Below are 19,800 nucleotides of genomic sequence, written 5' to 3'. Positions count from 1 at the left end.
TTTAAAAACAAAATAAAAAATATTTTCACCAAAACAATTTACAACCAAATAATGACAGTGAGGGTTATCTAATTGTAAAAGAAATGACTTTGAGGCCAGAGATTTAGCTCAGTGGCATAAGTCATAAGTGCCTGCTTGGCAAACATGAGATTTTGAGTTTCATCCCCAGTATCCCCCCGCCCAGAAAAAACCAGAAATGACTTTGAGTGCCAGGTGTGGCACATGCCTATAATCTCAACACTCAGGGGGCTGAGGCAGGAGGATCCTTGTAAGTTCAAGACCAGCCTGAACTACCAAGTGAGCTCAAGACCAACCTGATCTGCATACCAAGACCCTGACTCAAAGACACACACACACACACACACAAAGTCTTTGATGTGCCTTCTCATGTACATACACACACACACACACACACAGACAGACATAATTACAAATAAAATTAACAAAACTCAGTACTATTGAGGACATCAATAATGGGGCTGCCATCCACATTATTATTAGAAGCATATGAGTTCTGCCTTTCTAAAAAGCAGTCTTGCCATGAAATAAGCTGTGTTCTCAGGCACACTGGTGCTGTTCTGAGATGGTGTATATCCCAAAGAAATTAACAGAGATAGGAAAATAAGTAACATACACAGTAATGTTTACAGAAGCATTTAATAATCAAGATCCGAACACAACTCAAATTCCAATTAAAACACAGCAGTATAGGGCTGGGGATTTAGCTCAGTGGCATCACCCAGTGCCTGCCTGGCAAACACAAGGTTGTGAATTCAATCCCCAGTACCCCCTCAAAAAATAAAATAAAATTCAAAAAACAGCAGTGTACTCAGAGGGAGGGTAAAGAAAATAAAACTACTAAATGCCAAAAATTAACATCTTAGCCAGCTTTAAAATTTCTGTAGCTCTTCTTTAACATAATTTCATTATTTGCTGAAGGACAACCTACTTCCAGAATATGAGTCTTAAGTGGAAAAGGAAAAATTTAGCTGGCAAAATAATCATATCTGAGTAGAAAAAGAAAAACTAATGTAAGCCACCAAGTGAATGTAGAGCATGACACTCTGCTCTGGGCTCCATCTCTCAAATGACATAGGACATGCTGTTCCCAGGACAGAGGCTCTGGATGAAGTGGGCAGGTCTTTTACCTCCCTGGAAGCAGTTTTAAACCTTCCTATAATCAATGTCTTTGGGAAAGATTTAGGAGACTGACAAAAAATGATCATAAACTTAATGTAAAATATTAGTTTAGAAACTATAACCCAAAGAAAATAATCAGATAAGGCAATTCTTTTTTTAAAAATGCTAATTTTAGAAAGAAGGAAAATTAAATATTACATTAAATAAGTTTATTTCAAGTTCATGACTCAGAAAACATAAAAGAATTTATGACTAAGTCAGATGAATGTCAAGTTGAATCTTCCCTTCAATTAGGATAAACCCAGTGTCCAAATTATTTTTCAAAGCCTCATCGATGTCTAACAATAATTAAGAGGCAACGTCAATGATGACAGCTCTTTCTTTTTAGGTTTGTTAACCTAACATATTTTAAGGCAAAATAAGATTTTCCCAATACAAAATTAAGCTTTAATTTTTTGGATTTCACACTTAAACTGTCTAGAAGTGTGGCGCTGTGACAGAAGTGTTTACACCCCTGTGCTCACGTACCTTTGCTGAAACTGCTAACGTGCAGGCAACGCTCAGCTCTCCACCGCCAACCACAGTAACTTTATTGGCTGATTTGTTCTCATGACTCATCCAACTCTTTGAACTTATATCTGAGACACCTTTAAAGAAAAGTAGGTTATTCTGAGAATAATGCCAAAAATCTGTTCAGCATCTTTTAAAAACATACCAAGTTTTAATAACTCAGACAGAAACATGGTGGTAGTCCATAATACGCACTTAAAAAAATACTTGTTGGGGGCTGGGGATTTAGCTCAGCGGCATAAGCACCTGCCTTGAGTTGGACCTCCGGTACTGATAAAAAGAAAAAAGAAAAAAAAAGTGTAAAAAAAAAAAATGCTTGTTGAAAAAAAATGCAACAAAACTCAGTACTCAGACAGGAGTCTTATATTAAATATTCCCCTAAATATACAGAATCCCTTTAAAAAGAAAATAGTCTTTTCAAACTTCTAAAAAATATCATAGAAGACTCTTAAAAAAATCAGGTTTCCAAAGTTGTGAAAGACATTCTGGTTCTTACTGCTTTGGTCTACACCCTGCTGAAATTTTCTAAGCATGAGTGTTGGTCTTTATTCTCAGTGAGACACAGTAAGAATTATATGTGGTCCAGTGTACTGAATAAGCCAAACAGCATATAATGAAAAAGATTCGTGATCATTAATATGTATGAGGTAGTTTTGAATAAAACAAGAATTATGGTCAGGTATTGTGGCCAGGCCTGTAATCCTAGCACTTGGAGGTAGGAGGACTGTTGTGAGTTCTAGGCCAGCCTGAACTACCTATCGAGACTCTGCCTCAAAATAGTAACAAAAACAAGAATCATTTTATTTGATTTTATACTTTATACTTTATATCAGTATAAAGTAAGTTGTCACATTTTAGGAAATTGTATTCATTGGAACTGTGTGGTAACACCTTATGGTAGATGTATAGGAATTTTTGATTAAATGCAAATACACACACACACATATATACACATATGTACACGTATTTACAGAAATGAAGGAGCAAGGAGTAAAGAATATTAGTGAGAAATTGTAAATTCATAACTGTTAAGGCAATCTGATCAACAAAAATACAAACCTTCAGTGATTTTTGCGATATAGGCCAGCAAGTCTACCTGCCGAGCCTCATCAGACGATGGGAAAGAATAGAGGGGAAGTTCTTCTTGAAATTTGGCAATCATTTCTTTAATTAATCCAACAATGACAGATTTAGGCTGCATGATACAAAGGGAAAAGTTAGACAAAAATTTTGCTAACGCACACTACCTTTTACATCTATATACTGTGAAAAAAGAAGATAAAATGGCTAAAAAGCTTTGTAAACAAGGAGGGGAAAAGGGACTCAAGGGAAGGGAAAAGGGTGAGGGGGACAAGAGGAATCAAGATGTACAAGGACAAACTCCCTATGATGAATGTGAACATTGTGTGCCTCTAAATTGTATCACTAAATAAAACTTGCAACTATTCTGCAGTAAAAATTTAATTAAAGTGCTGGGGGTTTAGCTCAGCGGCATAAGCGTCTGTCTGGCAAGTTCAAGGTTGTGAGTTCAATCCCTGGTATCGGAAAAAAAAATTTAATTAAAAAACAATGAAAAATATGCACATTGCTAATATGGTTAGCTAAAAGAAAGTACAGTTGACCCTTGAACAATGTGAGGGGGTAAACCATGCACAGTGGAATATAACTTTTGTACCTGCTAACAGCCTTCTCTTCACCAGTATCCTTACCAGTAACAGTCAATATGGATTTTCTATGTTATATGTACCATATATAGTGAGAAATACATGACAGCCCTTTTCATTGCAATGTGCAACTTATTGGACAGACAAACTGAGATTAGTGTTACTGGGTGTTTTAATGGATAATCAGATCATCAAAACATGCACTCATTTCAATAGCAATAGGAGGTAGCTAAGATATTACAGTAATACATACACTGTGTACTAGAGTGAACTTTATACAGTTGTGACTTAATATCACATCTTTGTATTTGTTTACATTGTTTCTCACTACATGCAAATGTACCATGTATTAAGGTCTGTAAGTTTGGGTAAATTTGGATACATTTTAATTTTTATAATAGATATACATATATTTTATGATAATAAATGACAAAATAAATTATCCATATATATTTTGTGCATTTGACACATCATTTTCTTATTTTTTCAACATTTCTAGTTTTATATGGTTCATCTGAAAGTTTTTCTAAATTGTCACAAACATTTTTTAAAAATCAACCTATAGAGCCAGAGATATAGCTCAGCAGCACAGTGCCTGCCTGGCAAGTGTGAGACCCTGAGTTTAATTTCTGCCATCAAAATATAAATAAACAACTAAATAAAACTTCCACCTATGAGTACACATTTGCAATTCAAACCTGTTGTTCCAGGGTTGTTATGCTTTAGATCTAAAATGTCCCCCTGAAGTCTTGTGTGTTCAGAGGAGAAGCATTTAGAAGGTAAGGGTGTCTTAAGTGCACCGTACTCATCAGAGGATTTTTATAGCTGAACGTGCTGCTGTGGGGTGAACCTGAGTTGAGGAGTGGTCCCTGGGGTATGGCCTGAAGGGTGTATTCCTGTCCTCAGATAACTAACTCCCTTCTCTTTCTGCGTCATGGTCATGACTACCACGGGATGAGCAGCTGTCCTCAACCAAGCCCTTTCACCATGTTGTTTTTGCCCTCTAGCAACCAACCATAGATTGAATTCTCAGAAACCATCAGCCAAAATAGACCTTTCTTCTTTTAAATTGTGAGGATCTGGGCCGGGGATTTAGCTCAGTGACATAAGTGCCTGCCTGGCAAGCACTAGGTCGAGTTCAACCCCCCCCAGTACGAGAAAATAAAACATAAAAAATAAAAAAATAAATTGTGGCTATCAGGTATTTTGCCCCAATCATGAGGAAATAATTAATACAAAGGTCTTGTATCATATTCTCTTTTTTTTTTTTTTTGTCTTTTTCATTTTCGTTTTTATCGGTACCAGGGATCGAACTCACAACTGCCTGCTTGCAAGGCAGGTGCTTATGCCGCTGAGCTAAATCCCCAGCCCCCATAATCTCATACTTCCAAAATTACTACACAAATAACACCATTAGTTGTTTTAATACTTTATCTGAAAAATATAATAAAATTCAATTAGTGTACACTATTCTCTCCTAGAGATCTTATGGAAAATACTTCACAACACAAGCCTATAAAATAAAAGGCAAAAATGATAAGTTAACATCCTTTAAAATGTGGAAAACAGCTGGGTGCGGTGGCACACACCTGTAATCCCAGCACTTGGGAGGCTGAGGCTGGAGACATCTTTGCAAATTCAAGACCAGTCTGGGCTACAAAGTGAGCTCAAAGCCATCCTGAACTGCATAGTGAGACATTGCCTCAAAAAGAAAAAAAAAAAAAGGAAAATAGCATGCATACACTCAGCAGCAGATTTTTTTTCTTTTTTTTGTACCAGGAATCAAGCTTAGGACCTTGCACTTACCAGGCAGGCCTTTATGCCACTGGCTATACCTTCGGACCAGGAACTATATATTTTTAAACTTTTTATTTTGAAATAATTTCAGATTTATGAACTAATTGCAAAAACAGTACATGTATTCTTCACCTAGGTTGCTCAAATGTTAACATTTTATCACATATGCTTTGTTAGTTTCTTTTTTTTAGTCAAGAAGAAATAAACTGTGGACTTGATTTCCTTTATTTCTCAAACCTATAGTATATATTTCCTGAAAAAAAATAATAATAACAATCAACTTGGTAGTGTTTTCTTTTAACTGGTTAAGCAACCCTGATGAAATTCACTTAATCTTTCTCAACTGTCATTAATAAATAATCAATAATACAATGTGAATATTGAATCCCAATGGCTATTAGGAAATACAAATGAGCTAATGCAGGGAAACTACAAGATATGAGAGTAAATAGATGATTATAATTATTATTATTATTATTATTACTATTAGGAATATTTAGTAGTACACTCATTTAAAAAATGGTTAAGGGGCCAAGGATTTAGCTCAGTGACATAATTACCTTGCAAGGGCAAGGTTGTTAATTCAATTCCCAGTAACAAAAATAAATAAAGTGGTTAAGCTGGGTATGGTGACACATGCCTGTAATTCTGGCACTCAGGAGGTTGCAACAGAAGGATTCACTGTGAATTCAAAACCACTCTGGGCTACAAAGTGAGCTCAAGGCCAACCCGAACTGCGCAGCAAGACCCTGTCTCAAAGGGCCGGGGATTTAGCTCAGCGGCATAAGTGCCTGCCTTGCAAGTGCATAGTCGTGAGTTCAATCCCGGTACCAAAAAAAAAAAAAATCTTAAAAAAAAAAGACCCTGTCTCAGAAAGAAAAAAAAAATGGTTAATTTCAAGTTTGGGTTTCATTATGTAAAAATTAAGAAGATGCCACTGGTCAAAAACTAAAATACCTTCCAGGACCAAGCAGATAATATGAAATGGGTGAAGCTACCAATAAGAAAATCGGGAGAGCTGGTAACTGGGGCAAACTGGAATGAGCATGCTTACAGGCATTCATTTATATTCCAAATGAAACAAAGTAAAACACCACCACCCTGCTCTTCACACTAAATCCTACAGACCTAATACAGCTCACTGAATCCCTCAGGAAACACCATTCCTGGCCTACATGACCTCTGGATTCTTTCTATCTGCAAAATTCTATGCAATTACACTCTATAATTACATTCTATAATTACAGCTGCGTCAGAAACCTGAAAGGTACTGCAATAGGAAGCCTAAATCACATAATGTCTTTTAAAGACTAGTTTTAGCTTATAATAAACAGCCTCAGAATAGTAAAATGAAATCAGTACTGTCTACATTTAAAACAAACATACCTCAACTAAATTATAGGACTATCACTGAGTATTTATTAAACAAACAAAATGATGAAAAGACATGCCAAAGAGGGCTGGGAATTTGGCTCAGTGGCATAAGCGCCCACCTGCCCACCTGCTCAAGGTCGTGAGTTCGATCCCTGGTATCAGAAAAAAAGAAAAGACATGCCAAAGAAAACCAGAGAAAAGAAATCGGTTACATGAATTTCTGCAAAGGACACAGACATCAGAATGTAGTTTGAGGATGTAGCTGAGAAGTATAGCACTTGCCTAACATGAGACCCTGGTTTAATCCCCAGCACTGCCAAAAAAAGGAGGAGAAGGAGAAAAAGAGAGGAGGAGGAGGAGGAGATTGATAATGGATAAGAGGATGGATAATTCATAAAAGAAGAAACATACATGAAAAAGATTTCAACTTCTCAAATAATCAAATAACTGAAAATTAAGATTTATTTGGATATGGTAACACATAGCTATAAATCCCACCACTCGGAAGGCTGTGACTTTGAGGCCAGCCTGTGCTTCGTAGTGAGTTTAAGGCCAACCTCAAGTACATAGTGAGACCCTGTCTCAATCAACAACAAACAGACTGAGACACCATTTTCATTCTTTCAACTGAGAAATTTTTATTCTGCTACACTTATACTTGTGACAATCTTATTTAAATCATCAAGCTGGATGTGGTAGTGCATGCCTATAATCCTAGTACTTGGGAGGCTGAGGCAAGAGGACTGATGAGTTTGAAACCAAGCTGAGCTACAAAGTGAGTTTGAGGCTGGCCTGAACTGCACAGTGAAATCCTGCCTTGATCAATCATTGAGTAATGGAAATAATGGACAAGTCATAAAATAAGAAGTCAGCTTCACAATGACAACATGGTGCATATCCTTTCTTTTTGTATTTCTTTTTCCTTCATTTATATTAGAAAAACACAAAACAACATAAAAACAAAGTAAATTGCCCATAACTGCATATCTCTTGACAATATATCCGTGTACCAAGAGGTGATGTTCCAGTGCCATCTTTTACGCCAGCCTCAACTCAGCATTCCCTGTGCTCCGGCTCTTCAGCCTTCTGAGCACATATGAATGCAATTAACTCATCCTTTGGTAAGTTTTGAATTACTTAGAAAAGTCATGGCATTCTGTACCTCTTTCAATATACAGAGAAGCAAAGCTTTGTTTTAAAGCAAAGCTTTGTTTTAAAGCTTTATTTCTAATGGCAAAAATGGGCACAGTTTGTTCATCTTTTCAAAGGCCAGTTTGGCAATACAGATGAAAACCTAAAAATATTTTAACACCTTTGATTCAAGAATTTATCATTAGGAAATTATCAAAGATACAGGCCGGGAATTTAGCTCAGCAGCATAAGCGCCTGCCTGGCAAGTGTGAGGTCGTAAGTTCAAGCCGTCATACCAAAAAAAATATATATATATACATAAGATATACACAAATGTTTATATTGAAGGAAAATCCATGTTACAGAGCACTTTCAAAATATATATGTATGGGGCAGGAATCTAGCTCAGTGGCGTTAAGCACTGGCCTGGCAAGCTCAAGTGTGTGAGTTCGATCCCGGGTACCAAAAAAATAAATATATTACATAGCCTGTGGCTGCACCTCCTGAATGCACCTGGTCTCATCTGATCTCTGAAGCTAAGCAGTGTCGGGCCCAGTCAGTACTTGGATGGGAGAAATATGTTATGTAATAACCCTTTCCTGGATCATCAGGGAATCATTAAGAACCATACATTTCAAAATAGCTTTATATGGGAGAAATACTCAATATAATGATGAAAACTCTACATAAAATTACACAATGTAAGGACCTATAAGACAAATAACTGCAGTTATATATCAGTGAAGATGAATTTTTAAAATTTAATGCTGAGGCGGGGGGCAATGACACACATCACCTATAATCCCTCACCTATAATCCCAGAAGGCTGAGGCAGAAGGAGCACAGCAAATTCAAGATACGTAAGTAGTGACTCTAAGGCCAGCCTAAACTTATTATATAATGACACCCTGTCTAAAGAAATAAAACAAACAAACAAATAAATGAACGAACTTCCTACTGAGACTAAACACTTGCCTAACATGAACAAGAACTGGAGTTTGATCCCTAGCACTGCAAACTTTAACATTTATTCAAAACAAATCACATCATAGACTACTATGCATTGTCTAATTCAACTAACATATAAATTATAAATTACATAAGAATTTTTTTAAATTCACTATATAGACCAGGTTTGGCCTCAAATTCACAGCAACTCTTCTACATCAGCCACTCAGCTGCTGGGATTACAGGCGTGCACCATCACACTTGGCTCACATAAGAATATTTAATAGGGAAGAACTATAAAAAAAATCCCTCAGTGTCTTGTAGCTTTTCACATGCTTCCTCAAGTGACAAATGGCTATAAAAAGACAAGGAGCAAAACAATAGCTGGCTCCAAACCTGGAGACCACAGCTTTGCACAAGCTGTTATCTGCAGGTTCTGGGACCTGGTGACCCTACACAGTTTAATTTCAAATCACTTTGAAAGATCATATGAAGAACATAATTGAAAGAAAATGCAGTATTATTTGTTCATAAAAATAAAAACTTCTTGGTAACAATCCAAATTGACCTTACATGGCTCCAGTTTTGGAGATAGGGCAAGTATATTCTGCCTTGAGCATCCACGTGTTTTCCAACTGTGATTCCCATATTTGCAGTTGGCTTCAAGAAGCAAATGGGGGGAGCAAAAGGATGAGAATCCAAAATCCAGAAGCGAACTGGTATGTTATACGTGTTACCTAAATAAGACAAATAAGCACATCTTCAAACAAGGAAGCACACATTATGGTCATGACGTAGCTCAGCGGCATTTTTACACATCAAATTTACACATTAAAGGATTAATGTAAAGCCTGGGCTATTAGGAGCACCAGCGTGGATGAGCGGAAATTAAGACACTGGCCAGCTTGGCTAAGTCAGTTCAGTACATTTTTACAGGGTCTGCTGCACCAGGAGTTTGGGACACAACACCTTTTCTATGCAACTTTCTCTGCCTAACCTAAGCAAATGGTAATGGATACCCCTATAGCTGTATTTATTCTACAATAAAGTCATTTACTTACCAGCCTATTTTCCTATAAACTTCTAAAGCGGATTATGTCTTATTCTTGTCTATATCCCCAGCACCATAGATAGTGCCTAGCTTGCTTAAGAAAAGTTTCTCATGGGAATAAGAATGAACAAAAGAAAATGAATCAAGGGGCCTACGGATTTGGCTCAGTGGCATAAGCACCTGCCTTGCAAGCAGGCGGTTGTGAGTTTGCTCCCCAGTACTGATAAAAAGATAAAAAAAAGAAAATGAATCAAGTAACATTTGATGTCCACATTCAAGGAGCTCAATAGTTACAGCTACTAACACATAAGCTGAGTTCAATACATAGAATTTACAGCTGAAAATAATTTTAACTATCACTTTGTCCAGTAATTCTTAAATTTTACTGTACATCAGATTACCATGAGCCTGAAAACCACACAGATTCCTGAGACTCATCTCCAGAGACTGTAATTTAGTAGACATGGGATGCAGGCCCCAAATCTGCATTCTACATAACCTTCCACACACTGCCTCCCATACATACACCCTCAGAAGATTTTGATGCAAATGGTGTCCATATTTTGGAAACACTAAAAGAAACTCCACCCCTAGAAGCACTTTAGTATTTACAGAGGAGGAAGTAGGCTCTGTAGACAGTAACTACAAGAAGTCAAAAAATGACCTAACAGTTCTGGGTCACTCAGGGTTACTCAAGATGGAGAGTTTAAAAAATAAGAGTTTACCTAGCATGGGTTTGATCCCCATAAACTACTTCAGAATAGGAAGTAGTGTATGCTTTCCTAATTTTAACCATGTGGGTCAGGCCAATCAATAGCCAAAAACTCTCCCTTGGTTGCTAGGAAGCCCAAAGCTAAGCCTCGAAGTACAAGGGAAAACTAAACTCGCAGTACAAGGGAAAACTAAACTTAGATCAGAAATCCAACAGTACCTTAGTGATTCTATCCCATCTCTCAATACTTATTCCTGCTTTCACAGTCCTACTGCATATGTTTTTGTTTTTAAGGAAGCTTGTAGGACAAGAATGCCTAGTAGCTACAAACTAGTAGCTAGATGACTGTAAGAAGTTACTTCCTCTATTAAATAAGGAGAGTAATATTTCTATCTCATAGAACCATCATGAAATCAATGTATGTACAATGTCCATGACACTACATGGCATGATACTCTGAAGCATACTTTTTTAACCTCAAGACTTTTCTTTTTGTTTTTTTAACCAGGGTTCAAACTCACAACCTCACACTTGCCAGACAGGTGCTATACCACTGAGCTATATCCCCAGCCCTTTTTGGTTTTGAGACAGGATCTCACAATGTATTCCAGGCTAGATTTGAACTCATGACAATCCTCCTGCCTCAGCCTCCCAAGTGCTGGAATTACAGACTTGTGCTGCTACATCTGGCAACCTCAAACCTATTTGGGAAACAGGCCACCTAGAAACAGTAATTAGATCTCTTTTGCACTTCCTTCCACTGAAAGGAACTTTTGTCACCTGGATTCCACTCCACTAAGTACCGCATATGCAACTATGTCTATGTGTTATAAATACTTAAGAACTCTGAAAACACTTAAGGACCTTTTGGCTTACCCTCAAAGCTTCAGGTTCAATGGAATATGGTCTGTGCATCGTTTAAGTTTCCCAAGTACTGCTAATATGCACCAGGACTGAAAATCAGCGCATTTACAGAATGCCTCTAACATCTTTTTTTTTTTTTTTTTTTTGTCTTTTTCCTTTTTATCAGTACCATCGAACTCACGACTGCCTGCTTGCAAGGCAGGCGCTTATGCTGCTGAGCTAAATCCCCAACCCCCTTGCCTCTAACATCTTATAGTCAACTGTTTTTACACTGGCTTTTGCTAAAACCATACTCCTTCTGCTTTTGGCTAAATATTTACAGTCTGGGTGTAAACATATGTGTATCTATTGTTCCATGCTAACTCTATGATTATAAAGTCATCATATTCATAGCACTATAAAGTGATCAAAAGGTACTAAAACACATCATTATATTCATGCAGGAACTGTTTAATGGTGAGATATTCTAATCAGTGTTTTCCAACTGTTAGTCACAATAAATGGTCATGAAATTAACTTAGTGTACTGCAAACAACAGTTTATATAGAATTCAACAGAAAACAGAATGCAGAGCAGTACAATATTTCAGATATATACATGTACATGTATATATGCTGGCTAGCTATATAAAAATATTTTCTATTTGAGTCACAGTCAAAGAACATTTGAAAAAAAATTTCTTTAATGTTTCCTAATTTTGGGTGAATGATTTGGGGATGACAATGTGCAATGCATGCACCACTGTTGCCCCTGAATGACATGTTTTGAAATTTTGTCTTAGTTTTTTTCTTTTTCTCCTTGAAATAAAATGGATTTGGAGCCAAGGATTTAGCTCAGTGGTGTCTGAAGGATTTAGAAAAATAAAAAGAAAAAAATATTTCCTAATTTTGCTAGAGTGGTAGCCCAAACCCTGTTGGAGCTACTTTCTGTGTTAATCATTACATATTAAGTGATTGATGATATCCTACTACTTGATCAAGAATCTGCTGCTTAGATGGCTATGGCAGCCCATACATATTGTCCCAGCTACTCAGGAGGCTGAGGCAGGAGAATCATCTAAGCCCATGAGTTCAAGACTAGCATGGGCAAGAGTCAGATCCTATGCCATGCCCTTCCCTCAAAAATATGATTTTAAAGAACATTCATTAAAAAGAATAGAATCTGCTGCCTCCCTTGGTGATTCTCCCCAGCAGCATTCATGCATTTCAACAGACCATGGCTGACAATGGGGTGCTGGTTGGGGGGGCGGAGGGGGTCTCCTTCTATAGCCAGGTTTTGCTGTCCTGAACAAAGAACTGATCAAGCCAAAAGGTAGCAAGGTTCTGTATTTATTAGCACACTCATGTACATGCATGACTGTCCCATTAGGTAGCTTGTACCACCCAACAAACAGGACTGTCCCGTGCCACCCAATGAATCAGTCATGCACATACCACAAGTAGCTCAGAGCCACCTAGGAGTGAAACATACAAATTATGGTCCCTTCGTGAATATGTGGAAGGTATTAATAATGGGAAAAGAACTACGCTCTGCAGAGTGACTGTGCGCCAATTAAAATAGGAAAAGAAGTACACTCCACAGGGTGGGAGAGGCCACTGAAACAGCTGGAAGTGATCACAAAGTTAATGGTGACTGTCTTTTGTATCTTCCATTCTGATGTCAGATCCACGGTGTCCTATCAAAAACCTGCTTGATTTTTTGGGGGGAGTCCCTTTTAAAAAGAACAAAGCCAAACAAAATAAAACAGAACAAAGCCAATCAAAACAAAAAAGTGATGCACGACTTCAAAACAAGACACGACTTCAAAACAAGACACTAGGAAATCAAAAATGGCTACCATAATGCCTCTTGCTATCTTCAAAATAACCTGCTTGATTTTGTACCAAAGAACTGAAGACAGCACTCTCTGATTAGTGTTGGGGCGTGGTACAGGGCATGGCCTTCAGCGTCCTGGATCTCAACCATTGCCAGATCACATCCATTTGCTCAGCTACCTGTCCCCACCCTGATCTCCTGCCTCACTACCCTTACCAAAAAAAAAAAAAAAATCAGAAGTCCTGCAGATATTCCTTAACAATCTACTTTTTAAATGATTTTCAGACTTACTACTGAGGTATACTGTTCACACTTACGATTTTTTTTTTGTACACTTCTGAACATCTTGTTGATAAAGCCTCAATGTCTTTTTGGGGGTACAGTACTGTAATTTTTGATGACTGAACTGCACAGTAGTATACTGCTGTTTTATGTTCTGGTATACATTATAGTACTGCATGTAAGAGTTACGCAAATAAAAGCAAAGTCACCAAATTGGAGCTTTCTTTGACCACTTCTCTGTTCTAGATACAGTACATATGTTCTATGTACAATTCCTCAATTAGCAGCCAATTCATTTGACAACCTAGTTGCAGGATTGGAATTCATTCGCAAAATGAGAAGCATTTGTACAGAGTCCTCAGATTTTAAATAAATTCTATCATAAAAATACATGTAAGAGGGGCCTGGAGATGTAGCTCAGTGGGCAAGTGCTTGCCTAGCATGCATAAGGCCCCAAGTTCAATCTCCAGTACCACAAAAAAATTCTTTTATATAAATTAAGGGCTGGGGATGTAGCTCAATGATCACACATTTTTTTTTCAGCTATTTTAGAATAGCAAAATCACTTCAGCACATATGCTAAAATTAGAATAGCAGAAACAAAAGAGACATTAGAAGTTTTGTTATTTGAGAAAATACATACACTGCTCCCCTCCCCGCCACACACACACACACACACACACACACACACACACACACACACACACAGGCACACAGGCACACAGTAAAAATAGCAGCAGTAAAAGAGGCAGTAAAAAAAACAGATTCTATACAAAGAATCTGGAATCAGAACAGGGGCCAAAGGCATGGCTAAGTGGTAGAGCACTTGCCAAGCATGTGTAAGGCCCTGCATGTGTAAAGCCTTTTTTCTTTTAAAAAAGAAAAAAGTTAAACATAAATAAAATTGTAAGTAAAGCTTAGATGTATACAATCTTACTGAGACAAAACACATCTCTAAAGAATGAGTATATGAGAGAAGCACCGAGCATCTCCCTAGATCCACACCATGTTGGAACTTAGGGAGCTGGGAAACCAAGCAACCAGCTCGCCTCCCTGGTAAGCAGCAGTGAGCCTACTGGTGTGGGGGCTGAGAATCAAACATCCCATTCCTCCCCTTAGCAAATGGGAGCCAGAGGTCTGAGCATCTCTTGGGAGGCTGACCATATGCAATATAGCAAGTAAGGGGTATTTCTTTCTATCATCTCTTTGAAGGCAAATAGTTTTATGACTGTTTTGCTTTTTTCTGATTAATGGTATTGATATATTCAATATTCTGTTTTGATAAGTTCTATAATGTTCTGCATTTCATTTGATTTTGCTATACCTGATTGAAAGAACAACTATTATGAAAACAACGAGATATAATATGGTACCTATTACTGTTATCCCGGTAACCTGCTGTGAAGTTCTGTACGAGTTTCACTACAGTGTCTCAATTGGCTTTGTTTTGTCTTGTTCTGTTGTATTTTACTACTTTCAAAATAATAAAAAAATTTTTAAAAAGAATGAGTATATGAAAAAAATGTCATCATGACCTTAACACAATTTTAGAGGGATCATAAGAAATAAACCAAAAAATGTCAGTGATTATATATAAGGAAATTATTCCAATTTTGTTTCAACTGTAATTGTTTAAATTTTTTTTAGCATGAGCACATACTATCATTATACTAGTAAAACCTGTTAAAAATAGTAATGAAAGTAGAAAAATAATAGTAATGAAGATCAAGTGAGGACTTATCATGTACCTACCAAGTACTATGCTGAGAGTTTATTCACTATAATTCATCGAAGCCTCACAACTCCATGAGGAGGCAGGGCCTACTTACGGACCCTTACACATGAAAAAGGTACAATGTCTTCAGCTTGCAATAAGTGATGTGTATTAACACCAAAGTGATATAATTCTGGTTAAAAGCAAGAGAAAAAAGAAAATATACAAAAAGGGGGCAGGCAGAAGGTGGCATTGAGACAGGAGATTAGGCCATAGCAGGCTGGCTGGGGAAGTAGGCAGAAATTATTAATCGAAAAGTTCCAGGACACAGCCAAGCAGCAGAGCGCCATCTTCAGTTCTCACAAGAATATGAGCAAGTTTTCAACAGGGGCTACACCTGAGGCCAGCCTGAGACGTGGGAGACACAGAAGGAAAGTCAGCGCCAAGCTCTTGCTACTGTGTTCTTTCAGGAGTCCACTTCCATGCTACAGGGTGAACTTCTTTCCTTCACCCAAATTTACTCTCCAGAGCCTGTTTCTTTTCCACCCTTTAATAAATGTAAAGCCTTGCTATATTTTGTGTTTGTCTGGACCAATTCTTTGTTCGGCAGAAAAAGAACCTAGAAACCACCACTAGGAGACTCTGGCACCCCAAAACCTGGTAACAGCATTACTACTTTGGGGAAGAAAGAACCAAGGAGTTAACCCCATGGCTGTAGACTGGCAGAGCTACTGGCAGAACTAAGACAACCTTTCTGGAGGTGGCTCAGTGGCAGAGCACTTGTTTAGCATGCAGGAGGCCCTGGGTTCAATCCACAGCACTGCAAAACAAACTAAAACAAAAACCAAAAATCTTTTTGTCCTCTAGTTACCTCCCCACAGTCTAAAAACAGAAATGCCACTAACCAGTGATTCATTTAAAATCACAAGCTCCTCTGTTAATATCCAACTATCCTTGAAATGAGTAGATAGGAATTACCCTTTTCTGCTCAGAATGAATTGCCTTAACCCATTTCCTACCTCTCCCTTCTCACTTTCCCTTTTCTCTTCCCTTTCTTCCTCACATCTAACCGTGCTCCCCCCCCCAAAAAAAAAAAGCACCAGGAAAGAAGTAATGAGGAAGTCTGAGTTCTCTAGGCAGCCAGAGGGCCTGGGAGCATGGAAGGGGAGCAGCAAGGAAGGAAAAGCAAAACCCCCTCTGCCTGTGCTGCCTGCCTCTCTCTGCCCAGAGCCCATGTTGGTTCTTTCCTCTCCAGCCACACCATATTCCTGCACATGAAAACCAACTGAATAATTCTGTGCTTCCTGAGCGCTCACCCAGCGCCAGAGAAGGTGTCAAGGTGGACACACACAGTGGCAGAAACTTCCGGCAATAATATTCAGAGGGGAACATTATCAGAGGAGAGTAGGAAAAACTATGGAGGGTTTGAGATGGTCTAGAACTACCAAAAAGTGCCTACCTTGAACGAAGTCCCCCAGTGTGCTGGTGTCTTTTGGGCTATGTGTTCCCACTATGCCCTGCTGAACCCTAAGAGACAGCAGGCTCTACAGTTCTCTCCCTCTTGGTTTCCAGATCCTTCTCAGCCTTCTTTGCAGTGCACATCCTCTTTGCAATATCCAGGAAGGCTCGAGATTTACCTCAACAGCATAAGCGCCTGCCTGGCAAGTGTGGGGTTGTGAGTCCAATACCCAGTACCAAAAAAAAAAAGAAAAAAGAAAGAAAGAAATACCCAGGAACTTATTTATTCCTAAGCCCTTCCATCAGTAACTGAATAAACTCAATCATTCAACAAATATTTCCTGAGAATTTTTTTTTTTTTAACTTCTTTTTTTTTTTTGGTCTTTTTTCGTTTTTATCGGTACCAGGGATCGAACTCACGACTGCCTGCTTGCAAGGCAGGCGCTTATGCCGCTGAGCTAAATCCCCAGCCCCTCCTGAGAATTTTTAACAAGCAAGGCACTATACATTAGCGAATTCGGAGGTATCCTTCCTGTGATTATTTGCCTAGACTGACTGATTGCAATACTGGGGATTGAACCTAAGGCCTCTGCACTATTATTTTTTTGTTTTTGGTACTGGGGATCAAACCTCACTTTTGCCAGGCAAGTACTTATGCCGCTGAGCTAAATCTCCAGCCCTTTTTATTTTTTATTTATTTTGAGACAGAGTCCTTGCTAAGTTACTAAAGTGCCTTTTTACAATCCTTCTGTCTCAGCCTTCCAAGTAGCACTACAATTACAGGTGTGCACTACCAAACTTGGCAGAAAGAATGAATTTTTAAGGGTGGAATTAAAATACTACAAAAAAATACTTTAGAACCAAAACATCACTGATGTTCTCCAAATCACACCATATAAGCAATCTTTTCTTTCTTCATACAGGATCTTGCTATGTAGCATACACTGGCCTTGAAATAGCAATCCTCCTGCCACATGCTGGGGTTATAGGCGCATGCCACCATGTCTAGCTCAATCTCCTGTAATACTAACACAAGTTAGTCAATTTTGAACAGAAGATTAAGTATGTCTGGATAAATGGGAAGACTTAAGAATAGGGGATTTTGAGCTGGGCATGGTGGCTCACACCTGTAATCCTAGCACATGGGAGGCTGAGGCAAGAGGATCCTTGCGAGTTCGAGACCAGCCTAAGCTACAAAGTGAGCTCAAGGCCAGCCTGAACTGCATAGAGACCCTGTCTCAAAAAGACAAAAAAAAAAGAATAGGGGATTTTTTTTTTTGCCTTTTTAGGCCAATCCTGTTTTAACCTAGCAGGAACCCTAGAAATACCTTTGTGTTTCAAATATTTGGAGTTAGGAGTCTCTGCCTAACACTAGCTAGGTGAGCTCAGGTATATCATTCGACCAGGCTAAGATTCAGTTTCACATATGAAATGGAAATAATGTTACATGTGATAGAAGGAAAGGGAGGAGGAAAATGAATGTGATGGAGAAAAAGATGGAACTCCTGCACTACTATGGAAAACAGAGAGAATGAATGCTCCCTAAAACCAGTCTGAGTCTGTCCTGCTCTGCACCCCAGGGCCCACAAGAGTAGTGGGAACATAGTATCCAATTGTTTGTCAGTAGAGGAGAAGGCAGGAGCCCAGGAGTGCTCTACACTGAGCTACATTCCCAGCCATTTTTATATTTTATTTTGAGACAGAATCTCACTGTTTCCCAAACTGGCATCAAACTCTCAATCCTCCTATCTCCGCCTCCCAAAGAGCTGGGATTAGGTGAGTGCACCACTTTCTAGCATTTGTCTAGGCCTTCCTCGAGTGGGACAGAACCCCGCCAGATCCAGGAAGGTAATACTTTGATAGTATTATAGAATAAATCTAAATTATTAATGAACTGCTCTTTTAGAAAACTCATATTTTCTTAACTTCCATACTTACCATGATACATCACAGGAATAGTGCCACTAAAATTCAGCAGGTCTTTCTGGGAACTATCTTTAAAAACTGGAAGGGAAAAAAAAATCCAAAAAAATGCAATCAGGTATAGAACTGTACTAAAGTATGTGAATGCATGTGTACAAGCACACAACATATACACACACACAAACTCCATAATCTCTACATCCCAGGGTCAGAACACATATTAACACGGGCAAATGAGGTTTTGTTTACTTAGAAAGCTGAGACTAGATGGATAGAACACAAGACTTTGATACTGAAATTTCAAATTCTAGGTCCACTTTCCCTCTTAGAGGTATGATTTGATTACTTTTTTTTTTGTATTTTTGTATTTTTACCGGTACCAGGGATTGAACTCATGACCACGCACTTGCAAGGCAGGCGCTTATGCCACTGAGCTAAATCCCCAGCCCCAGATTTGGTTATTTTAATCTCTCTTCAGTTCATAATCTATAAAATAAAGAAAACTGCTTCACTCGGTTATCATAGGGATCAAATAAGATGTGAAACCCTTAACAAGTAAACTCATAAAATATGATACTATTAAATCATTTTTACAGATAACAAATCAGTATTATAATCACTTTTGTAACCAGAAGAAAAATGTTAGCCTTTTAAAGCAACCTTTTAAACCGGGCATCATGACACGTGCCTATAATCCCAACATTCAGGAAGATGAGGCAGGAGAACTGCAGTGAGTTCAAGGTCAACCTGAACTGCAAAGCAAGACCCTGTCTCAAAAAGCCTACATACATACATAAATATATATCCACATACATACAGCAAGCAACCTTTTAGAATTATCTTCTTGGGCTGGGGATATTGTTCAGTGGCACAGTGCCTGCCTGGCAAGCACAAGGTCCTGAGTTTGATTCCCACTACCCCCCTCCCCCAAAAAAAGGCTTTATCTTCTTTAGTTCCTCTATTATTCTCAACCTTTGTTCAACATTTTCATCCCTGAAATTTCAATTTTCTCATCAATAGGTAGGATGCTCTTGATAAAAATCAATGTCCTAATCTCAGGCTGAAGACAAAGAAACAATACCACAGATTTTTAAAATGCATTGAAACAGTCCTTCTGGTGTCTCAGTAACTATGAGGGAAAAAAATTTCTAGACAGGTCTAGATGACCTGTTTCAAAAGGGAAAAGAGGAACCCAGGATGTCCCCGTCTTCAGGCTGCTATAACAAAATACCATAAACCGGGGTGCTTAGTTGTCTAAACAACAGAAATTTAGTTCTGACAGGCTGGGAGACTTAAGGTCGGTATCCACGGAAGGCCCATATCCTGATTCTTTTCACATAGGAGGAGGATGAGTCTC

The 19,800-nt window shown here is 38.3% G+C and overlaps 1 protein-coding gene across 3 annotated transcripts in view; it reads right to left on the bottom strand.

The window, feature by feature from the left end:
* Nucleotides 1-19,800, bottom strand: part of Uevld (UEV and lactate/malate dehyrogenase domains) — a 47,863-nt gene that overhangs the window by 18,043 nt on the left and 10,020 nt on the right. For all 3 annotated transcript variants that reach the window (XR_010049944.1, XM_003461216.5, XM_004999450.4), the window contains 4 exons: nucleotides 18,459-18,524; nucleotides 9,198-9,361; nucleotides 2,770-2,905; nucleotides 1,669-1,787 (listed from right to left, as the gene is read on the bottom strand). Coding sequence is in view for 2 of the 3 variants with exons in the window: in XM_003461216.5 (XP_003461264.1) it covers nucleotides 1,669-1,787; nucleotides 2,770-2,905; nucleotides 9,198-9,361; nucleotides 18,459-18,524 (485 nt within the window). In the remaining variant the exon portion in view is untranslated. The remainder of the gene's footprint in view (nucleotides 1-1,668; nucleotides 1,788-2,769; nucleotides 2,906-9,197; nucleotides 9,362-18,458; nucleotides 18,525-19,800) is intronic.

The sequence above is a fragment of the Cavia porcellus genome, unplaced genomic scaffold, assembly GCF_034190915.1.
Source record: "Cavia porcellus strain 051 isolate PalLab524CR breed Dunkin Hartley unplaced genomic scaffold, mCavPor4.1 scaffold_9, whole genome shotgun sequence".
NCBI classification, from domain to species: Eukaryota; Metazoa; Chordata; class Mammalia; order Rodentia; family Caviidae; genus Cavia; species Cavia porcellus.
The sequence above is the reverse complement of the archived record's forward strand: the minus strand, read 5'-3'. Positions and strand labels throughout refer to the sequence as shown.